The sequence below is a fragment of the Stegostoma tigrinum genome, chromosome 25, assembly GCF_030684315.1.
Source record: "Stegostoma tigrinum isolate sSteTig4 chromosome 25, sSteTig4.hap1, whole genome shotgun sequence".
Classification (NCBI taxonomy): Eukaryota; Metazoa; Chordata; class Chondrichthyes; order Orectolobiformes; family Stegostomatidae; genus Stegostoma; species Stegostoma tigrinum.
Window position 1 is genome coordinate 46,973,058 of NC_081378.1, and position 17,323 is coordinate 46,990,380.

At 39.6% G+C, this 17,323-nt stretch overlaps 1 protein-coding gene across 15 annotated transcripts in view; it reads right to left on the reverse strand.

Moving 5' to 3' along the window:
- c2cd5 (C2 calcium dependent domain containing 5) overlaps nt 1-17,323 on the reverse strand; it is a 112,090-nt gene that overhangs the window by 24,923 nt on the left and 69,844 nt on the right. For 14 of the 15 annotated variants that reach the window (XM_048553764.2, XM_048553766.2, XM_048553763.2 and 11 more), the window contains 2 exons: nt 14,697-14,837; nt 2,808-2,871 (listed from right to left, as the gene is read on the reverse strand). In XM_048553764.2, the coding sequence (XP_048409721.1) occupies nt 2,808-2,871; nt 14,697-14,837 (205 nt within the window). The remainder of the gene's footprint in view (nt 1-2,807; nt 2,872-14,696; nt 14,838-17,323) is intronic. The other variant, XM_048553767.2, reaches the window with a different exon arrangement.

Genomic DNA, 17,323 nt, shown 5'->3' on the forward strand with positions numbered 1-17,323 from the left:
ATGTGGGTACTTTGGAGAGAGTGCAGAAAAGGTTCACCAGGATGTTGCCTGGTATGGAGGGTACTAGCTATGAAGAAAGATTGAATAGATTAGGGTTATTTTCATTAGAAAGACAGAGATTGAGGGGGGACCTGATTGAGGTCTACAAAATCATGAGGGGCATAGACAAGGTGGATAGCAAAAAGCCTCCTCTCCTCCCTCCCCCCCGCCCCCCCAGAGTGGGGGACTCAATTACTAGGGGTCATGAGTTCAAAGTGAGAGGAGGAAAGTTTATGGGAGATATGTGTGGAAAGTTCTTTTTGCAGAGGGTGGTGGGTGCCTGGAACACGTTACCAGCGGAGGTAGTAGACGCAGACACGATAGTGTCTTTTAAGATGTATCTGGACAGGTACACGGATAGGCAGGGAACGAAGGAATTCAGACCCTTAGAAAATAGATGACAGGCTTAGACAGGATCTCAAATCGGCACAGGGTTGGAGGGCCGAAGGGCCTGTTCCTCTTTCTTTGTTCTTTGTTTTTGTCTTATAACCATCAGGGCATTCAGAAGAATGAAAAGTGAACACTGACTGGTTAACAAATGGATTCTGATTGATAGAGGCACTGCACAGCAACAATATAGCATGGCGACCCAGATACATTGTGGGGATCAGTAATATATTGAACCTATTAGCCAATCATCTTGTGCAGCTGAGTACATTTTAACAACACTGTGAATGCCTGAATGAAATGGTGCTGCTTTGGAACCCCTACAGGCCCAGTTCTCACAAACAATTTTCATCGGTTTCTCAGGGAACCCAATCTTCAATGGAATTAATGTAAGAACATAAGAACTAGGAGCAGGAGTAGGCCATCTGACCCCCCAAGCTTGCCCTGTCATTTAATAAGATCATGGCTGATCTTTCTGAGACACAGCTCCACTTACCTGCCCACTCACCATACCCCTTAATTCCTTTGCTGTTCAAAAATTTATCTAGCCTTGCCTTGAACACATTAAGCGAGGTAGCTTCAACCGCTTCACTGGGCAGGAAATTCCACAGATTCACAACCTTTTGGGAGAAGAAGTTCCTCTTGACCTCAGTCCTACATCTGTTTCCCTTTACTTTGAGGCAATGCCCTCTAGTCCTCGTTTCATCTGCTAGAGGAAACAACCTCCCTGCCTCTACTTTATCTATTCCCTTCATAATCTTGTGTTTCTGTAAGATCTCCCCTCATTCTTCTGAAATCCAATGCGTATAATCCCAGTCTACTCGGTCTCTCCTCGTAATCCAACACTCTCAACTCTGGAATCAACCGAGTGAATCTCCTCTGCGCCCCTTCCAGAGCTAGTATATCTCTTCTGAAGTAAGGAGACCAAAACTGCACACAATACTCCAGGTGTGGCCTCACCAGGACCCTATACAGCTGCAGCATAGCCTCCCTGTTTTTAAACTCCATCCCTCGAGCAATGGCAGAGAAAATTCCAATAGCCTTTTTAATTACCTGCTGCACCTGCAATCCTACTTTTAGCAATTCATGCACAAGGACGCCCAAGTCCCTCTGCACAGCAGCGTGCTAAAGTTTTTTACCATTTAAAACATAGCCCATTTTCCTGTTATTCCTATCAAAATGGATGACCTCACACTTATCAACACCTAAACTCCTACCCATTGCTCTTTTCTGGTGAGTGGATAGTACAGTTGCTATATTTGAATCAGCAGCAGCATGCAAGAATTTTCTTGGATATTTTAATGCGCTCTATCTTGTGTTCAAATTCAGTTATGAAATGGAGTAGTCAAATGGGTTCCCTTGCCTTGCTTTGCGAGTTGATTAATTTACTTCAATTCTCTATAACTGACTACTACAGTGCCCCATCTTTATTAGTCAATATATATTATCCCTACAGTGGAAGTGCTGCAAGATTTGGCCTTATTGGCAACATCAGAAAGAGGTCCCAAACCACTGGCTCCCCCTGTAAACCTGATGCTCAAAGAGGAGATATTAAAAAGACTGTGTGATAGCAGCTATCCTAGTTTGAATATTTCTTGCTATATGTTGCAAAAACTCACAAACAACCCTAAGGCTGCCATGAGGTCCTGAAAAATGCCCAGGCTACTTCAGCCATTCTGCTTATCACACAAATGAGTGAAGTAGTGAATGTCAGTGCTAGTTTGATGCTAGTGTTAGAACTATGGCCAATTTTTACATGGACTAGAAATGTTACAACTGTCAAGGTTGAGCTTGTTGTAGTCAAAAGTCAAAGTCAGAGATGTGTAGTCATACAGAATAGAAACAGACCTTCAGTCCAACTGGTCCAGGCCGACAATACTCCCAAACTAAACTAGAGGAAGCTATTTATCTTATATACAGGGTGTTGTTCTTTGCAGTCATAAAGAACATAAACACTGTTCGTACTTAAAAAAAAAACACATGTCAGCCACTGTCCTTCAATCCTCAGGGCAATGCTATGGCCAATCAGTGCCAACCTTCTTGGCTTAAATTGGAAGAAAGCTTCAGAGTAACTGTTAGACATCATATAACTGGTGTGTGCTCCACAGCACAGTATGCGCCAACCACAGTGCACTTGTCAATCAGTTATTCTCCTACATTTGTTGTATTGTATAAATTTGTTTTGCCTTTACACTAGGAACCTTGCTAGTTGTCCTGACGAGTGCAAGATGAAAAATTTTGAAAAAATGTCTTTTCTCAGCAATTGCAAAAGACTATTAGGAAATGAAATGGCAGAGAAATAGAAAATGATAAAGAAAAGCTTTTGTTATAAAAAGCAATGTTAACTAATTTGTTCGGCTAATACTTTTCTATTTGCTTACCGGCCGGTGTGGGAGTATCTGTCAACAATGAGTGAATGTCTTCAACAGCATCAGCATCATCAATCTGAAATAGAGAGCAATTGTATTATAACCCTGAGATAACAAGGTGTAGAGCTGGATGAACACAGCAGGCTAAGCGGCATTAGAAGAGCAGGAAAGGCTGATGTTTCGGGCCTAGATCGCACTTCTGTATTATAACCCTGACCTGATTCAGTGGTCTAACAGTGCAGTGTTGTTTAAAACTTCATCTAGGTCTGTGGAATGTCAATACCAATTCTCACAGCCCTTTCAACTGTCTCTAAAATTATGGTTTTGTTTGTTCCAGATCTATGTTGGGTGAACAGAACTTCCTCTAATTAAATACTAGGGCAACCTATGCCATTGTTTTTGATCCTGCTATAAACTTCACTCCTGAGTATTGGAAAATGTTTGATGCTGAATCAGCTGGTTCACAATGTTAGATGAACTTTTGACCTCATGTCTGCAGAAGAATATTTATTCCCTGCTCTGTAATATTGTGCTACTCCACTTTGCTTGAGTTCACCAACTACTGAATCCTCTTTAGTAAACTTTAAACTTAAATGATACAATATAATCCTGGCTAGCACCTAACAGTCTACCCTACATTGCCTGAGCATATCTAAATCCCTACTGTGCCTTAACTTGTATCACACTCTGTACGCTTATCACCCTCTGCTCATTGACCTACACCGAATCCTACTTAAGCTATACCTTGAGGTTAAAATTCATATACTTATTTTCAAATCCCTTCACGGCCTCACCCCTCCTTTTTAATCCCTTCCAACTACCCCCTCAACCCTCTTTGCTTTAATTTTAAACCAGGCAGGTTATTTCTGATTTCTCAGGCTTGCGTCTTGACCAATAAACAAAGTATGGCATTGACTGTCAGTTGTTAGCTGGCTCATTCACCACGGCAATGCCTACACCAGACTCCATTTGCCAACAAATCCGCACTCTTCTCCTGTACATTACACATGATATCCCCTTAATTTTGATATGTGTCACAATTTGCACTGATCAGGACATAACAAAAAGCTTCAACAAAACGAGTCTTTTTTCAGCAACTCTCAAATTCTATACTACGAAATGACAAGACTGTACGTTGTTATTACTTTATTAAAACAGGGCCAAATAACAAATGAAATTAATTAAGTACAGATAGACCCAACTAGTCAAATGCACGCTGTATTACTAACAGCTGTGGGTTTGGACAAATGTCACAATCTTCTACAACCTTGAGTACAGAAAATGTCTGTAGCTCTAGTAATTTCAGCTCAGAGTTTTTGAACTGGAGTTTGAGGCAATGGGAGTTGCCAGGGAGGAAGTGAGCTACCTGGACACATTTCAAACGGTAGTCACAGCTTCTATTAAGTAGGATTTTAGAATTGGTCAACGTTCAGGGAGAGCTAGTTGACTCTGAGTAAGGCATATGCGGGAATCCGAGCTGTCATGGAGAAGCCTCAGTTCTTGGATTGTGACCAATTGATATAAAGTACCTGCTACTTTTGTGAATGAGAGCAAGAACTTCAGGGTGAATGGCTTGCTACATCAAGATAACAAGTGAGGGGAATTAAAACAAATGTGACAGTGGTAGGGAAAACAGAGTCAGTGGGTTAGATTTTGTTCTCTGTAATATTGACTAGCCGTTCCAAATGGAAGAGATAAAACAAGCAATTATAAGCTAATTAGTCTGACATTGTTCGTCTGGAAGATGCTACATTGGGGCGGGTCCTTGTTACCAATACACATTTTATGACACTGAGGTGTTTTGAGGCTGTTGCTTTTAAAGGTAAAATGGAGGAATGAATGACTGCCTTCTGTCAGGGATTAAAAAAAATCTCCCTGTGGCTGGATACAAGTTGGAATGGGTGGAGAAGAATCCAGTTATTCAGGTTCATGTATAATCAGAATGTGATTCCTGGGTAAGAGAGTTTGACAAGTCCAAATTAAAACACAGACCTCAAAGGAAATAACATCTGGACTGTTACCCAAGTTAGTCACCACTTGACATAGGGTCAATCAGAAAAGAGAGTAAGCAAGGGAAGGGAGAGTGATGATTCACAGGACACTGGTGTCAAGTGCTTCAGTAAGAGTGAGGTATTCTGTTGGAATGAGTCTACTTAAACCAGACTGGGATCAGTGCCCGAACAAAATCACGTAACTAGGGCCGTAGAAAGGGTTTTAAATTTGGAGCATGGGGAGGTCACGTGAAAATTAAAGCCAGAAAAAAAGCTCTTTGTTCATTCCTCCATTTTACCTTTAAAAGCAACAGCCTCAAAACACCTCAGTGTTATAAAATGTGTATTGGTAACAAGGACCCCCCCACCAATGTAGCATCTTCCTGACGCACACTGTCAGACTAATTAGCTTGTTTTATCTCTTCCCTTGTATTGAATAGTGGCGTTATAGTTGCTAACTTACAATTCATTGTGGCCATCCTGGAATGGAATATTGTAACTAGTGTATTAATTAAATTTGCAGTTATTCCAGTTAAATGCTTTGGCTTAGGGCATCTGCTCTGGGGATCTGTCAGATTTTACTCCTTCAGGTTTCTCCAGTGCTCTTGACCAGTAAATAGTAATTACTTTAAATTATCTCACTCATATTTTTTCAGGAAAATAGTTTGCGTCTTCAACCTGAAGTTGGGAAAGAATACTTGTACAATGTCTCTGCCATTTCTTCATTTCCCAAAATAATTTCTTCTTCACCAAGATAATAAAACTGCATTGCAATTTGGGACAAAAAGGGGCACATAGTTGACTGGTAGCATTGCATCAGTAAATAAAGTCCATGTTAGGAACATTAAAATAAAAGAGACTTTATCTAAATGCACAGAGAATTCAGGATAAGACTGCTGAATTAGCAGGACAAATAGATCAAAAGTGGTTTAGATCTAATCACCTCAGCAGAAAAAAAATTACAGGATGACCAAAATTGGAAAATGAACTCTTAGGCACACAATATTTCAAAAAGGTCAAATAGAAAAGGACGGGTCGTCATCCCGGTAATAATGGATGACATAAGGGCATCAGTGAAAAATGATCAGGAAGTAGAATCAGCCTGGGTGGAAATTAGGAGTAAAACGGGTCTGAAAACAATGGTGGGTGTAGCTCATTGGGTTCCCATATTTATATTGTTGGATAGAACATCAAACTAGAAATTATTAGTACTTGCAACAAAGGTGATGCAATTATTGTGGGGTACTTCAATCTTCATTTGACTGGACCAATCAAATTGGCAAAGGTGGTCTGAAAGATTACTTCGTGGAGTGCTTCCAGGACAATTTCCTGGAACAATATATGTTGTAGATCCAGTTGGGAATAAAGCTACTTCAGATCTAATATAATGCAGTTAGACAGGGCTAATTCATAGTCTCATAATAAAGTCTGCTGGGGAATAGTGATTATAATACAACCGAAGTTTGGAAATGACATATTCCAACCACAGATAAGAGCCTTAGACTTAGGTATGACGTAATTGGCTGAGTTGCCTCAAATTGACTGACCATTTATCCAAAAAAGTAGGGTGGTAAATAAAGTGTGGGTAAAATTAAAATTAAAAAAAAAATCAGTGGTCAACAAAATATATTCCATTTCAAACAAAAACCCAACAAAAAGTATGCATCTGAACTACAAGAAAGGTAAAGATAATGTAAGTTTTAAAAATAGAGGTTTACAATCTTGCAAACGACAGTATTCAGTCTGAGGAATGCAAGAGTTCTACAAGCTATCAAAAAGTCACGAAAAGCTTGATAAAGAGAAAACTTAGCACGCAAAAGCAAGCTAATCAGTAACATATAAAGCAATTGAAAGATGTTCCAAATACTTCAAAAAGGACAATGGCAAAACTATTCGTTGTAAGAGAATATCAAGGAAAGAAGAAATTATCTTGGGGAAAGAAGAAATGGCAGAGACATTGCACAAATATTCTGTGCCTAGCTTCAGATCAAAGGCACAAACTATTTTCCTGAAAAAGAGTGACAGAGATAATTAAAGTAATTATTATTTACTGGTCAAGAGCAATGGAGAAACCTGAAGTAGTAAAATCTGACAGATCCCCACAGCAGATGCCCTAAGCCAAAGACTGTAAGTGGAATAACTGCAAATTTAATTAATACACCAGTTACAATATTCCATTCCAGGATGTCCTCAATGAATTGTAAGTTAGCAACTATAACGCCACTATTCAATACAAGGGAAGAGATAAAACAAGCTAATTAGTCTGACAGTGTGTGTCAGGAAGATGCTACATTGGGGGGGGGGGGGGGGGGGTCCTTGTTATCAATACATATTTTATAAAACTGAGGTGTTTTGAGGCTGTTGCTTTTAAAGGTAAAACGGAGGAATGAACAGAAAGCCTACTCAGAATTTTGCCCAACAATAAACGTGGATGCAATAAGAGGAGTCTGAGGACTCTGACTATACTCATTGGAGTTTAGATGGATGGGAGGTGGGATCTAATTGAAACTTACAGAATACTGAATGGCCTGGAGGAAGTGGACGTTGGGAAGATGCTTTCCTCGGTAGGAGAGTCTAGGACCCGAGGGCACAGCCTTAGAGTAAAAGATGATCTTTTAGATTGGAGATAAGGAGAAAGAACTTCAGCCAGAGAGTGGTGAATCTATGGAATTCATTGTCACAGAAGGGTGTGGAGGCCAGGTCATTGAGTACATTTAAGACTAAGATAGAGAGTTTGTTGATTATGAAGGGTTACCGACAGAAAGCAAGAGAATGGGGTTGAGGAACTTATCAGCCATGACTGAATGGCAGAGCAGACTCGGTGGGCTGAATGGCCTAATTTCTGCTCCTCTGTCTTGTGGTCTTATGGGTGAAAGGCAGGAGACTTACTAAGACAATGCAAAATGTTCACACCTGTGGGAACGGCAAGTGCATCTGTACTGGCTTTGTGCAAACTGTCATCGTCTCCAAGTTTCATACAAAGATGCCAGGAATGTCAGGTTTTGTATAGGATTATTCTCGAAATGTACATTTAATACAAAGAAATAAATGGCGCTTGGTCTCTCTAAAGTAGCTAATCAGACTGTGTGGATACATGCCCCATGGTGATTCACACTGTCATGAGAGGGAAGAGTTCATGGAAAGACATTGTAGTTTCAAATTGCACGGTTTTTCCAAATATGACTGAACCGGGCAGAATAGAGTCAGGCTGCAAGAATCAGAGGGACAGCAGAGAGAAGAAAACAGCAGCAGCAAGTCCTGGATCTGAGGCAGAGAAGATGCTAATCTTTAGGCTTGTCAGTCAGAACAAAGTGGAAGTCACATTCATAATTAAGGGATCACATTCAGGACATCTTGAAAAAGGCCGGGAGATATGATGAACTTGAGCCAAAGGAAAGAAATCTCCAGTATAATCTTCAGAGTTCTGGAATTAGAAATTACTCAGCTCGGAAAGGTAGAAGAATCTACTTAACAGACACCACAACGTGTAAGTTTGGCAGAAGGTTTTCCATTGTTTTGGAAGTTAACTGGGGAAAGTTATTGTAGTGTTAAATACAGCTGGGTTATGATCAATTGGTTACCTACATGTTGTTTTTAATCTGCTCGTTACAGTAAAAATCTCAAAATCTTATTGACCCCCCAGTTAGTCACTAGATGTTCACACGTTCTCGTCAAAGTTATTGATCTCTATAAGGATCATGAATTTGATAAGGGATCACACAAAGGTTAATATTAGGTTAAGGGCTCATGAAGTTGGAGATAATGTAGCATTGGATAGGAGGCACAGGAGGGAAAAATGAGGCACTTTCAAGGTGAAGCAAGCAATAATGAGCAAGGTTTCACAAAAATGGGCCAATAGCTAATTACAATGTATGTTAATGACAAAGAGACCAAAAATAATCTCTCTATTTGCTGGTGTTACAAAGCTAGGTGGGAATACAAGCTGAGATAGACACAAAGTGATTCCAAGTAGATACAGATAGTTTAGGAGAATGGGAAACAAATTGAGATTATCTGTGTGGAGAAATGTGAGATTATTCACTTTAGTGGCAAGAATGGAAATGTTAAGAGGCCATCCTTTATCTTTAATAATACTTTTTGCATTTACAGGTTGGAAACTCCTCAGTTAATTTTTAATAAGAATAGAAGCTATGCATCAGCAATTTGTGATTACATTCACCAATGACTCGTTTATATCACTGTACCTTGCACATCCTAATGCCACTGAAATAGACAACCTGCTTGTAAAAGTACACCATGAACAACATCCTTGATAGAGTATGAGTAAGGAAAATTTCCAATGCCCTTAGCAAAACAACTGGGTGAGACAGACCTTTAGTCATAATTGCTTGGAAAATGGCACTACGGCTATGAAAGGAATGTTCTCAGATATAATTTAAATATCTAAGTCAAGTAACTAGAATACACTAAGCATGACCATATTCGAATGACTTGTCAGTGGCAGGAAACAGTTATATGACTAGTCAAAAATACACAAAGGGCTTGAAGCAAATGGATTCTTTGCAGAATGAGACAAGCAACTGAGATGTTAAAGGAGAAAGACAAATGGGTTGTCTCTCTCACACTCTGGGCAATTTTCAAGTTTCAATCCCTGTCAGCTGATCATGGCCAAATAGGTACCAGAGACAAAAATTTTAAGAAGAATGCAATGGACAGCCACAGTATCCAGATCAGATAAAATGTATGGCAATATTTTTAAATTGCTTCACATGGCAGGCAACAGGTTTAACATGAAACCAGCCAAGTCACTAACCTGTATGCCCCTCTACGTTTAATGGAGTTTAAAATTGCTTAATTTTTCTTCCTTATCTGTAATCTGTGTTTGTGGTAAAGATAAAAGTATTTTTTAAAAGAAAAAAAGTACTTGGATGTCGTCATCTGCATTAAAAGTATTGTTTTTTTTAAAAAGACTGAAGGAAGCCTGTGGGTTCCTTTTGCCCCCTGTGTAAACAGTCATCGATTTGACAACTGCAACCTTAAAGAAAACGAGTGTAGCCATGGGACAGTGGCTCATGTGACATAATGCAAATTTGGGGGCTCTGCATCCATGTGATCAACACAGCAGAAAAATCAGATGATCCCAATTATCAATTTAAAATTTTTATCTAGGTTTTCTTGGAGTATGCAATGCTTGAGGACTTGAAGAGTCTATATTTGAAGTCAGTAATTTTCCAGAAGAGAAGGAAATAACTTGATACAGTTTTTAAAAATTTATCCATTGAAGAATTAAGGAATATAGTCAGGCATTTAGAAATGCATAGCTATCCAAAAGCTAGGAAACCAAAAGAAAAAATTGTAAAACATGAGGTCATCTAATTTGCAATTGAACCTGATGAAAAGGAGGCTGGTATGAAATCTGAAATGGTAAGCTGCATCATCAAAAGAAAATCACTGGAACTGCAGAGACCCGAGTGAGAATTCCAAGCAAAAGAATAAAGATAAAAGAGAAATGTAAAAGGGTAGAGGGAGACAGAAAAAGAGAACTCACTGCAAAACCAAATGACAGACTGGAACAAGAGGAGAAAGAATGAGCTATCCAGAGGAAAAACGAGACATGGATTTACAACGGCTTGAACTGATCAGGAATGGTCAATTATACTTAGTAAGGACAGTTTTTCCAGTTAGGAAAACAATGCCATCTGAGGATTAAATGTCGAATTTAAAGTTATCTCAAGAAAAATCAAAGTTCAAAGTTCAATGAGGGGAACCTGGGGCATTTTGGTTCAATTGCAAAGCAAACAAAGGGGAACGCTAGGAAATTGGACCTTCCCATGACAAAGCAGATTAACAGGAAAAGGCCATTAGGTTAATTACTTATTATCCATAACAAGTTCAACAAACTATGAGATGACTATAAAGGCTATCATGAATTCATACAAGTTAATCAGAGGCATACTGCCAAAATTTTGAATTACCCGAAAGCTGCCTTTAATGCTTACAGTGGGTGTGAATGAGTTAAACGAATTCCTTTTGAGCAGTAGAAATGGGCACTCGAGATGTTTCCCAGCAATGGGAACCTCAGAGATGTGAATGTCCTTGAGGAGGTCAAACACTTCCAATTTTGCCTTAAAGTCTCATGTGAAGAACAAAGAGTCTCCAAAGTCAGACAGGTAGTCCACCATAGTAGACATTTATGAATCAACTCTCAGACGTATAACGCCAAAGAAAATTGGGATTTGGTTATTTTCACAGGGTCTGGACCAAAAGGAGACAGTTGATGAAATTAAGACTGACTTAAGAGAAAGAGGTGTAACAAAGGGAGGTCACATCAATCCCCAACTTTTCAAAGGTACCAAAATTGTTAAATGAATAGGGGAATGCCCACTGTGTTTTCATCATAGCAAATGTAGATACATGAGGGAGAGCTGTTGGCATGTCAAAGGACCCACAAGACAGCTTGGAGGTCAAGACAGTGTTTCTGGTTATGGATGTCGTAAGCCTGTATTTCAACATAGTCAAGGGTCAGAGTACCTAAACAGGATTTTGATCAAAAGGAGAATAAATGACTCCTAATTTTCTAAAAAGAAAACTGGAAAGGGGATCAGCAATCTTAAGAGTCACTAGTTGTTTGCAACCAATGCTGAAAGCAGAATGAATACTAGTTAAAAGACTCACCAAACAATGCGTATACGTTTTTAATCAATAAAGATTTAACTGCAGAACAATGCAATGATGGGGCTGGTAATAATGGGGAGCGTGATTTCAAATTTGCCTATACAATGATGGACTGTTTATTAATTACGTGGCTGGTAGTGTGGTGCCATTCTCAATGGATCCAAAGCAGTTCTCAGGCTGTGGGAAACTAAGCAAACTTCTGCATAGGTCCAGAGGGTTGAATGGGCTCAAGAACATCCACAGAAGGCAACGGAGCCTGTGAAATTTAAGGAAGACAAGATGGACCCAGCAGATGCTAAGGAGGCTAGGATAGAACTTCTACAAAGACAAGCCCAGGGGAACGCAAACATACTGAGATAAAAACAACTGGAAATGCAACTGAAGTGTAGCAGGCAAAAAACAAATTGTCCAGAACTTCAATATAGACTAAGCAAGTTCCTAAACAAGTGAGCAGAAAGAGAGCGCGAGATGCCTGGCTTATCTGAAGTGCCGTGATAGAGGACAGCAGACTGCCATAGGCTTTCTCCCAGTCAGACCTCTCTCAATGTAAAGTGCTAAGGAAAGAAGTGTCCCATGACAAACAGTGCTTGTCAACACTAAGGGAAACACATGCAGTGTGGAACTAGCCACTGAAGGATCAGATCATTAGGTTTAAAATTTAAATCCAACCAAAACTAGTCAGTCATTCAGTTTCAAAGCACACTGAATATAAGCTGCAGGAGGAGAACGTATTTGGCTTTGTTACCAAGTTACAATCCATTGGCCCGCAAATTAATATTTAGCAATGTGCTGAAATCTGAACTTTAAACCTCGGGCTTTAGACACAGTCATTAAAGGGCTAAAGTTTTTAGAAGCAATACAACCATGCAGCAACAAAACTCTGCATAGTAAGTGTAGTGTTAGGGACTGAAGGAAAAGCTCTGTCCATAGTAGCCTGAGAAATTCAAGCTCCTTGAAAAGCTTGAGTATTAAACATGAATTTCCATGCAGCCCAAAACTGAGAAAGAAAATTGCATGAGTGCCAACACCAGATATCAAAGACCAAACTCCCAGACGATATGCAACAGGGATTTAGAAGGAAAAATAAATCAGAGGGAGCTGGTTTTCAAAATAGCATCTTCCTAACTCGGACCCCAATATCAAAAGAGGCTCAGTCAAAACCATGTCATTTGAGTGATGACAAACTTGAACTTAGAGCAGGGCTACAGCAGTATGAGATTGGCAAGTGATTGTTTGAACATGAATGTATGATTTTTTTTCAAACAAAGTTGTGTGATGTGAAGATGTTAAAATGGTTATGTTGACTGACTTGAAAACCCCATGGGAAATTCTTCAAACTACAGGCCACATTCCAGTCATTCGGGATTGAAAAGGTGGCTGCACATTTGCATTAATGTTAACTTCACATTTCAAGATGATTGAAATGCAGGCACCTTATATGAAAGGCTGGACAGAGAACAATGGCTCTGATGGATTATGAATGAGGACTAATTTCATGCCATTAGTGAAGCATCTGGGCAATCAGTTGAATATTTAACAGTGTGGAGACAAATCATTAGGCATATCACTAGGGCAGTGGGTTTTTGGCTACAAAAGGAACATCGTAGCTCTTCTGGCGCAATGGTAGAATCCCCACCTCTGAAACAGGCAACCTTGGTTCAAGTCTCATCCGCTCTAGAAGTGTGTATTAACATCCCTGAACAGGGCGGTGATGAGGAAAATATCCACAAAAGCAAGATGTTTACTGGTCAGTTAGAACGATTTGGTCATGTCAAGCCAACCAATTGCTTGTGCAACTGTTTCTTCTGCAGAATGGGACAAGAAACTGGCGTATTGAAGAAGCAAGCCCTCGAACAGATTCCCTTTCTCTCAAGCAAACTTATTAGTTTTGAACCCCGTCCAATGATTTTTTTTAATCAGTCAGATGCTATATTGATTGAAGTATTTCAAAAATCTATCTAGTGCTTACTGTCTTCAGAAGAAAGATAAATCATTTAAAAAAAAACCAGCTCAGTGTTGAAAGCAGCAGGGCTACCACGTTCAGTGTGAAGTCAGCCAAGCCACCTACCTTCGAGTACCACACAATCTTAATTCTACTGGGCTCTGAATTGCTTAATTTATCCTCCAACTATTGGCAATCTATTTGTTCATGCTTGCGTGTGCGCGCACACGTGCCAGAGAGGAAGAGAAGATCAGATCTACTCAAAACTACATTAAATACAATAAAATGATCCTCTTTTCTTAAAAAAATGCACAAGGAAAACAATCGAACTGTGTATTGTATGATCACAGCCCATAAACACTCACTGAATTAGCAAGTATCTCCTTTTTGTTAAAACAATACCCACTGCAGTCAACTGAGGAGTTGCATAAAAGGGGATCCCTCCTCAACTGATTGTAACAAAAAGCAGAATACTTTTAAGACATGAAACTTTCAAATGTTGCTGCTTAGGCAGATACTGTTATATTCACAAAAAAGGTTAGCAGGCAATTAGGAAGCCAAATGACACTGGAATCGAAAAGGGATTGGAATGCAAGAACTGAAATAAAGCCTACCACAATTGTATGGGCTGCTGGTGAGATGGCACCTAGAAAAGTGTGAACACTTTTAGTCTCCATAGTTCTGGGAGAATACAACAAGTTGCAGGGAAGGTCACCAGGTTGAATCCTGGAGTAACAGGGGTGCCCGGAGACTGGGGGCTCAGTAAAATGAGCCTGTACTCTCTGGAATTTAGATGAATGAGAGATGATTTCAAATGAAACATCCAAAGCTATGAAGGGACAGTCAGGGAGGCTCAGTCTAGGATAAGGAGGCAACCATTTAGCAATGAGAGGAAGAGAAGTGTCTTCATTCACAAGACTGAAAATCTGTTGAATTATCCTGCCCATATGGTAGAGGCAGTCTGCTCCGTTGGAATATTTCAGGATGAGATAAACACTCTTTTAGTCTCTCAGGTAATCAAGGGATATGGAGGACACGCAGCATTGTAACACTAATGTGGAATATTGGCCATGATATTACTGAGTTGTAGAACAGGATCGAGGGGGTCCATAAAAATCGATGGCTATATTCTTCTACTTCTGATTAACGGAATATAGTGCTTTAATATTAAGGGCCAGGGTTATTAAAGTCTCATCTTGGGGAAATACATGGTGTGGTGTTTTTAGAGTATTGATTTCATCAGTGGAATAGTTCAAATTTAAAAATCTACAGATGATTATCATCATACTCTGAAGGAAAGCCATTATTTCTAGCTAATAAAGTTTTCCTTACCTCTAATACAAAGGCATCCTTTTTTCCATGTGAAAGATCCAGTTCTGAAACATCATCTGAACTTTCTGACTGGGACCTAAAGAGCCTGGAACGCTGCCTTGATTCTGGGATTGGGGATCCAAACAGCTCCTCTAGGATCTCCTATTGTCAAAAGTGTATCGGACAGGAAATAAAGGTTGCTATGAAAATATTTCACTAATAATTTCCTCCTCTGCTCCACCGAAAGCTCTTACGTACTCCAGCGGTACAATTCCAAGGGCTTTAATCGCCCTCCAGTACCTCATGCTAAGCTAGGCTATGAATGCATTAAATGGTATTGGAACAATGAAGAGGTCGCAACCTCTTGACCTGATCCTGCCTTCAAATAACATCCATATCCATGAACTTCCACCAGGATCACAGGAAATTAATCAGGAATGGGAACCTTAGCTACTTTGCCCTCCCTAAGCAACAGGTTTTGAGACAAACTTCACCTCCCAGCCACAGTCAGAGCTTAGAATACCTTACATGAACCTCAGGTCTTGTTGATTTGTATGGTTTTCCCAATCACTTAACTAAACAGGTTATCGGAGTCATATTTCCTACAACTCTTGAACATATTTAAAATAGTTAAATTTTGGCTGGCCGTGTCATTTTGCTGCAGGGATCACATTAATTTAGCTTACTTCAAAATCTTTACAGTGTTCCACAAGCTTTACATGATGCCTTGCAGAAATATTTTTCGCAGATATTTGGCAGTGGCAATTTCATTGATATAGTTGCTGATTTTTGGAAGGTGCCAATGGATTGACCATTTCGCAACCGAAAGCATTTTGCAATGGATTTTGGAAACCTGCAGTTCTTAGCATGTTCGGCAAGAAAGTGGCAGTACATGGGCCTAATCCTCTGGGGATTTTGCATGTCTCCGTGTAATCGGCACATTACGTGCTGAAATTCATGACTAGTATCACGATGAATCTGAAAGGAAGGGGACAATTTTACATTTTGAAAGTCAGAGAATGATGAAAGCCTGCTAGCTATAGGGAGCACTTAACTCACCAAGCATAAAATTAGGGAAGTAATGTCGGTCACAGCTTTAAGCAAACAAAAGCCAAAAGAACTGCAGATGCTGGAAATGACAAACAAAAACAGAAATTGCTGGAAAAACTCAGCAAGTCTGGCAGCATCTGTGGAGAGAAAGCAGCATGAACATCTTGGGTCCGGTGACCTTTCTTCAGAACTCTTCTTTCTTTCCACAGAGCTGCCAGGCCTGCTGAGGTTTTCCAGCAATTTCTCCTTATTTCAGACACAACCCTGGTGGGTTTCATTACATTAAAACTAGTGTGAAACCAAACTGATTTAAGAAACAGGTGCTTTCAGGTGTTTCCATTAAATTATTGGACGCAAATATAGTTATCCCGCAGACTGTTGGCGTAATATGAAAACTGCACCGAACCAATGTAAAATCTACAGAATGACTGATCAATGCTTTAGTTGTCTAACCTTCAAAAAATGTTGCCACTTGGAATAAGTGTTGAGGGAAAAAAAAGGCAAAACTTACGAGCTTGATAAACAATTTTTCAGATACACTCAGCAACCTCCCTTCCCTGGTGTTAAATGCCCTCGGAGACAGGTTCTAACATTGGGGTCAGCAAGGAAACACTTGATTCCCTTACTGTATATCAATAGTGGAATTCTACAAGTGATGTCAGTTTGGTATCCATCACGTTCAGTCCAGTGTACATGATGTTAATCTTTTGCAAATTTAAAGATGATTTGTAGGCTGCAATCAGAAATCTTGTCACATTGCAGAGATGCATCTCCATGCAGTGACATTTCTGGCTGTGTGCAATCCATATAAAGTAGAAACTTGAATACAAAAATGTTGCTTTTTACAAGTAAAACTAGTCATCTTTCCATTCCACCATTTATTACTCCAACTATTCTACTGGATAATATATAAATTTGCAGCCATTATTTCTATACCTTTTATGAGGCATTACAAAATATAAATGTATCCAAAATTAAAACCGCTAAAACAATTCACTCATGAGTTGCTGGAGACACTAGCTAGGCATTTATTGTCCATATCAAATCCCAATTACGAGTGACCCACTTTGCTGAGAGTCTGAAGTCACCTGTAGGCGAACCAAGCAAGGAAGGCAGATTTTCTTCCTCAAAGGTCTTTAGATGAACCAGATGAGAGCTTACATCAAATGATGGTAGTAATACGCTCACCATTAGACTAGCACTTTTAGTTCCAGATTTTTGTTGAATTCAAATTTCACGTCTGCCATAGTGGGATTCAAACCTATAACACTAGTCCAGGGGTCTGGATTACTAGTCTAGTGACTGTGACTGCCTCCCCATAAGAATATCCACCATCACATTTGATTAATACTTCAGCAAGTGTAGTCTTCTTTATTCTTCTTGAGAACACTTACTCTTATAATTAGAAACATAATATTTTGTAACAAGCTTACATGTGGCTTGGCAGTCACAAGGAACACGAGTAGATCAAATCAACTTCTTGTGTTTGTTTTATTATTCAGTTAGATTACGGCTGATCTACACTTTACTTTCATTTATTCATCTTTGCCGAGTATCACTGGATACTCACAAAAACTAACAAAAATCTATCAACCTCC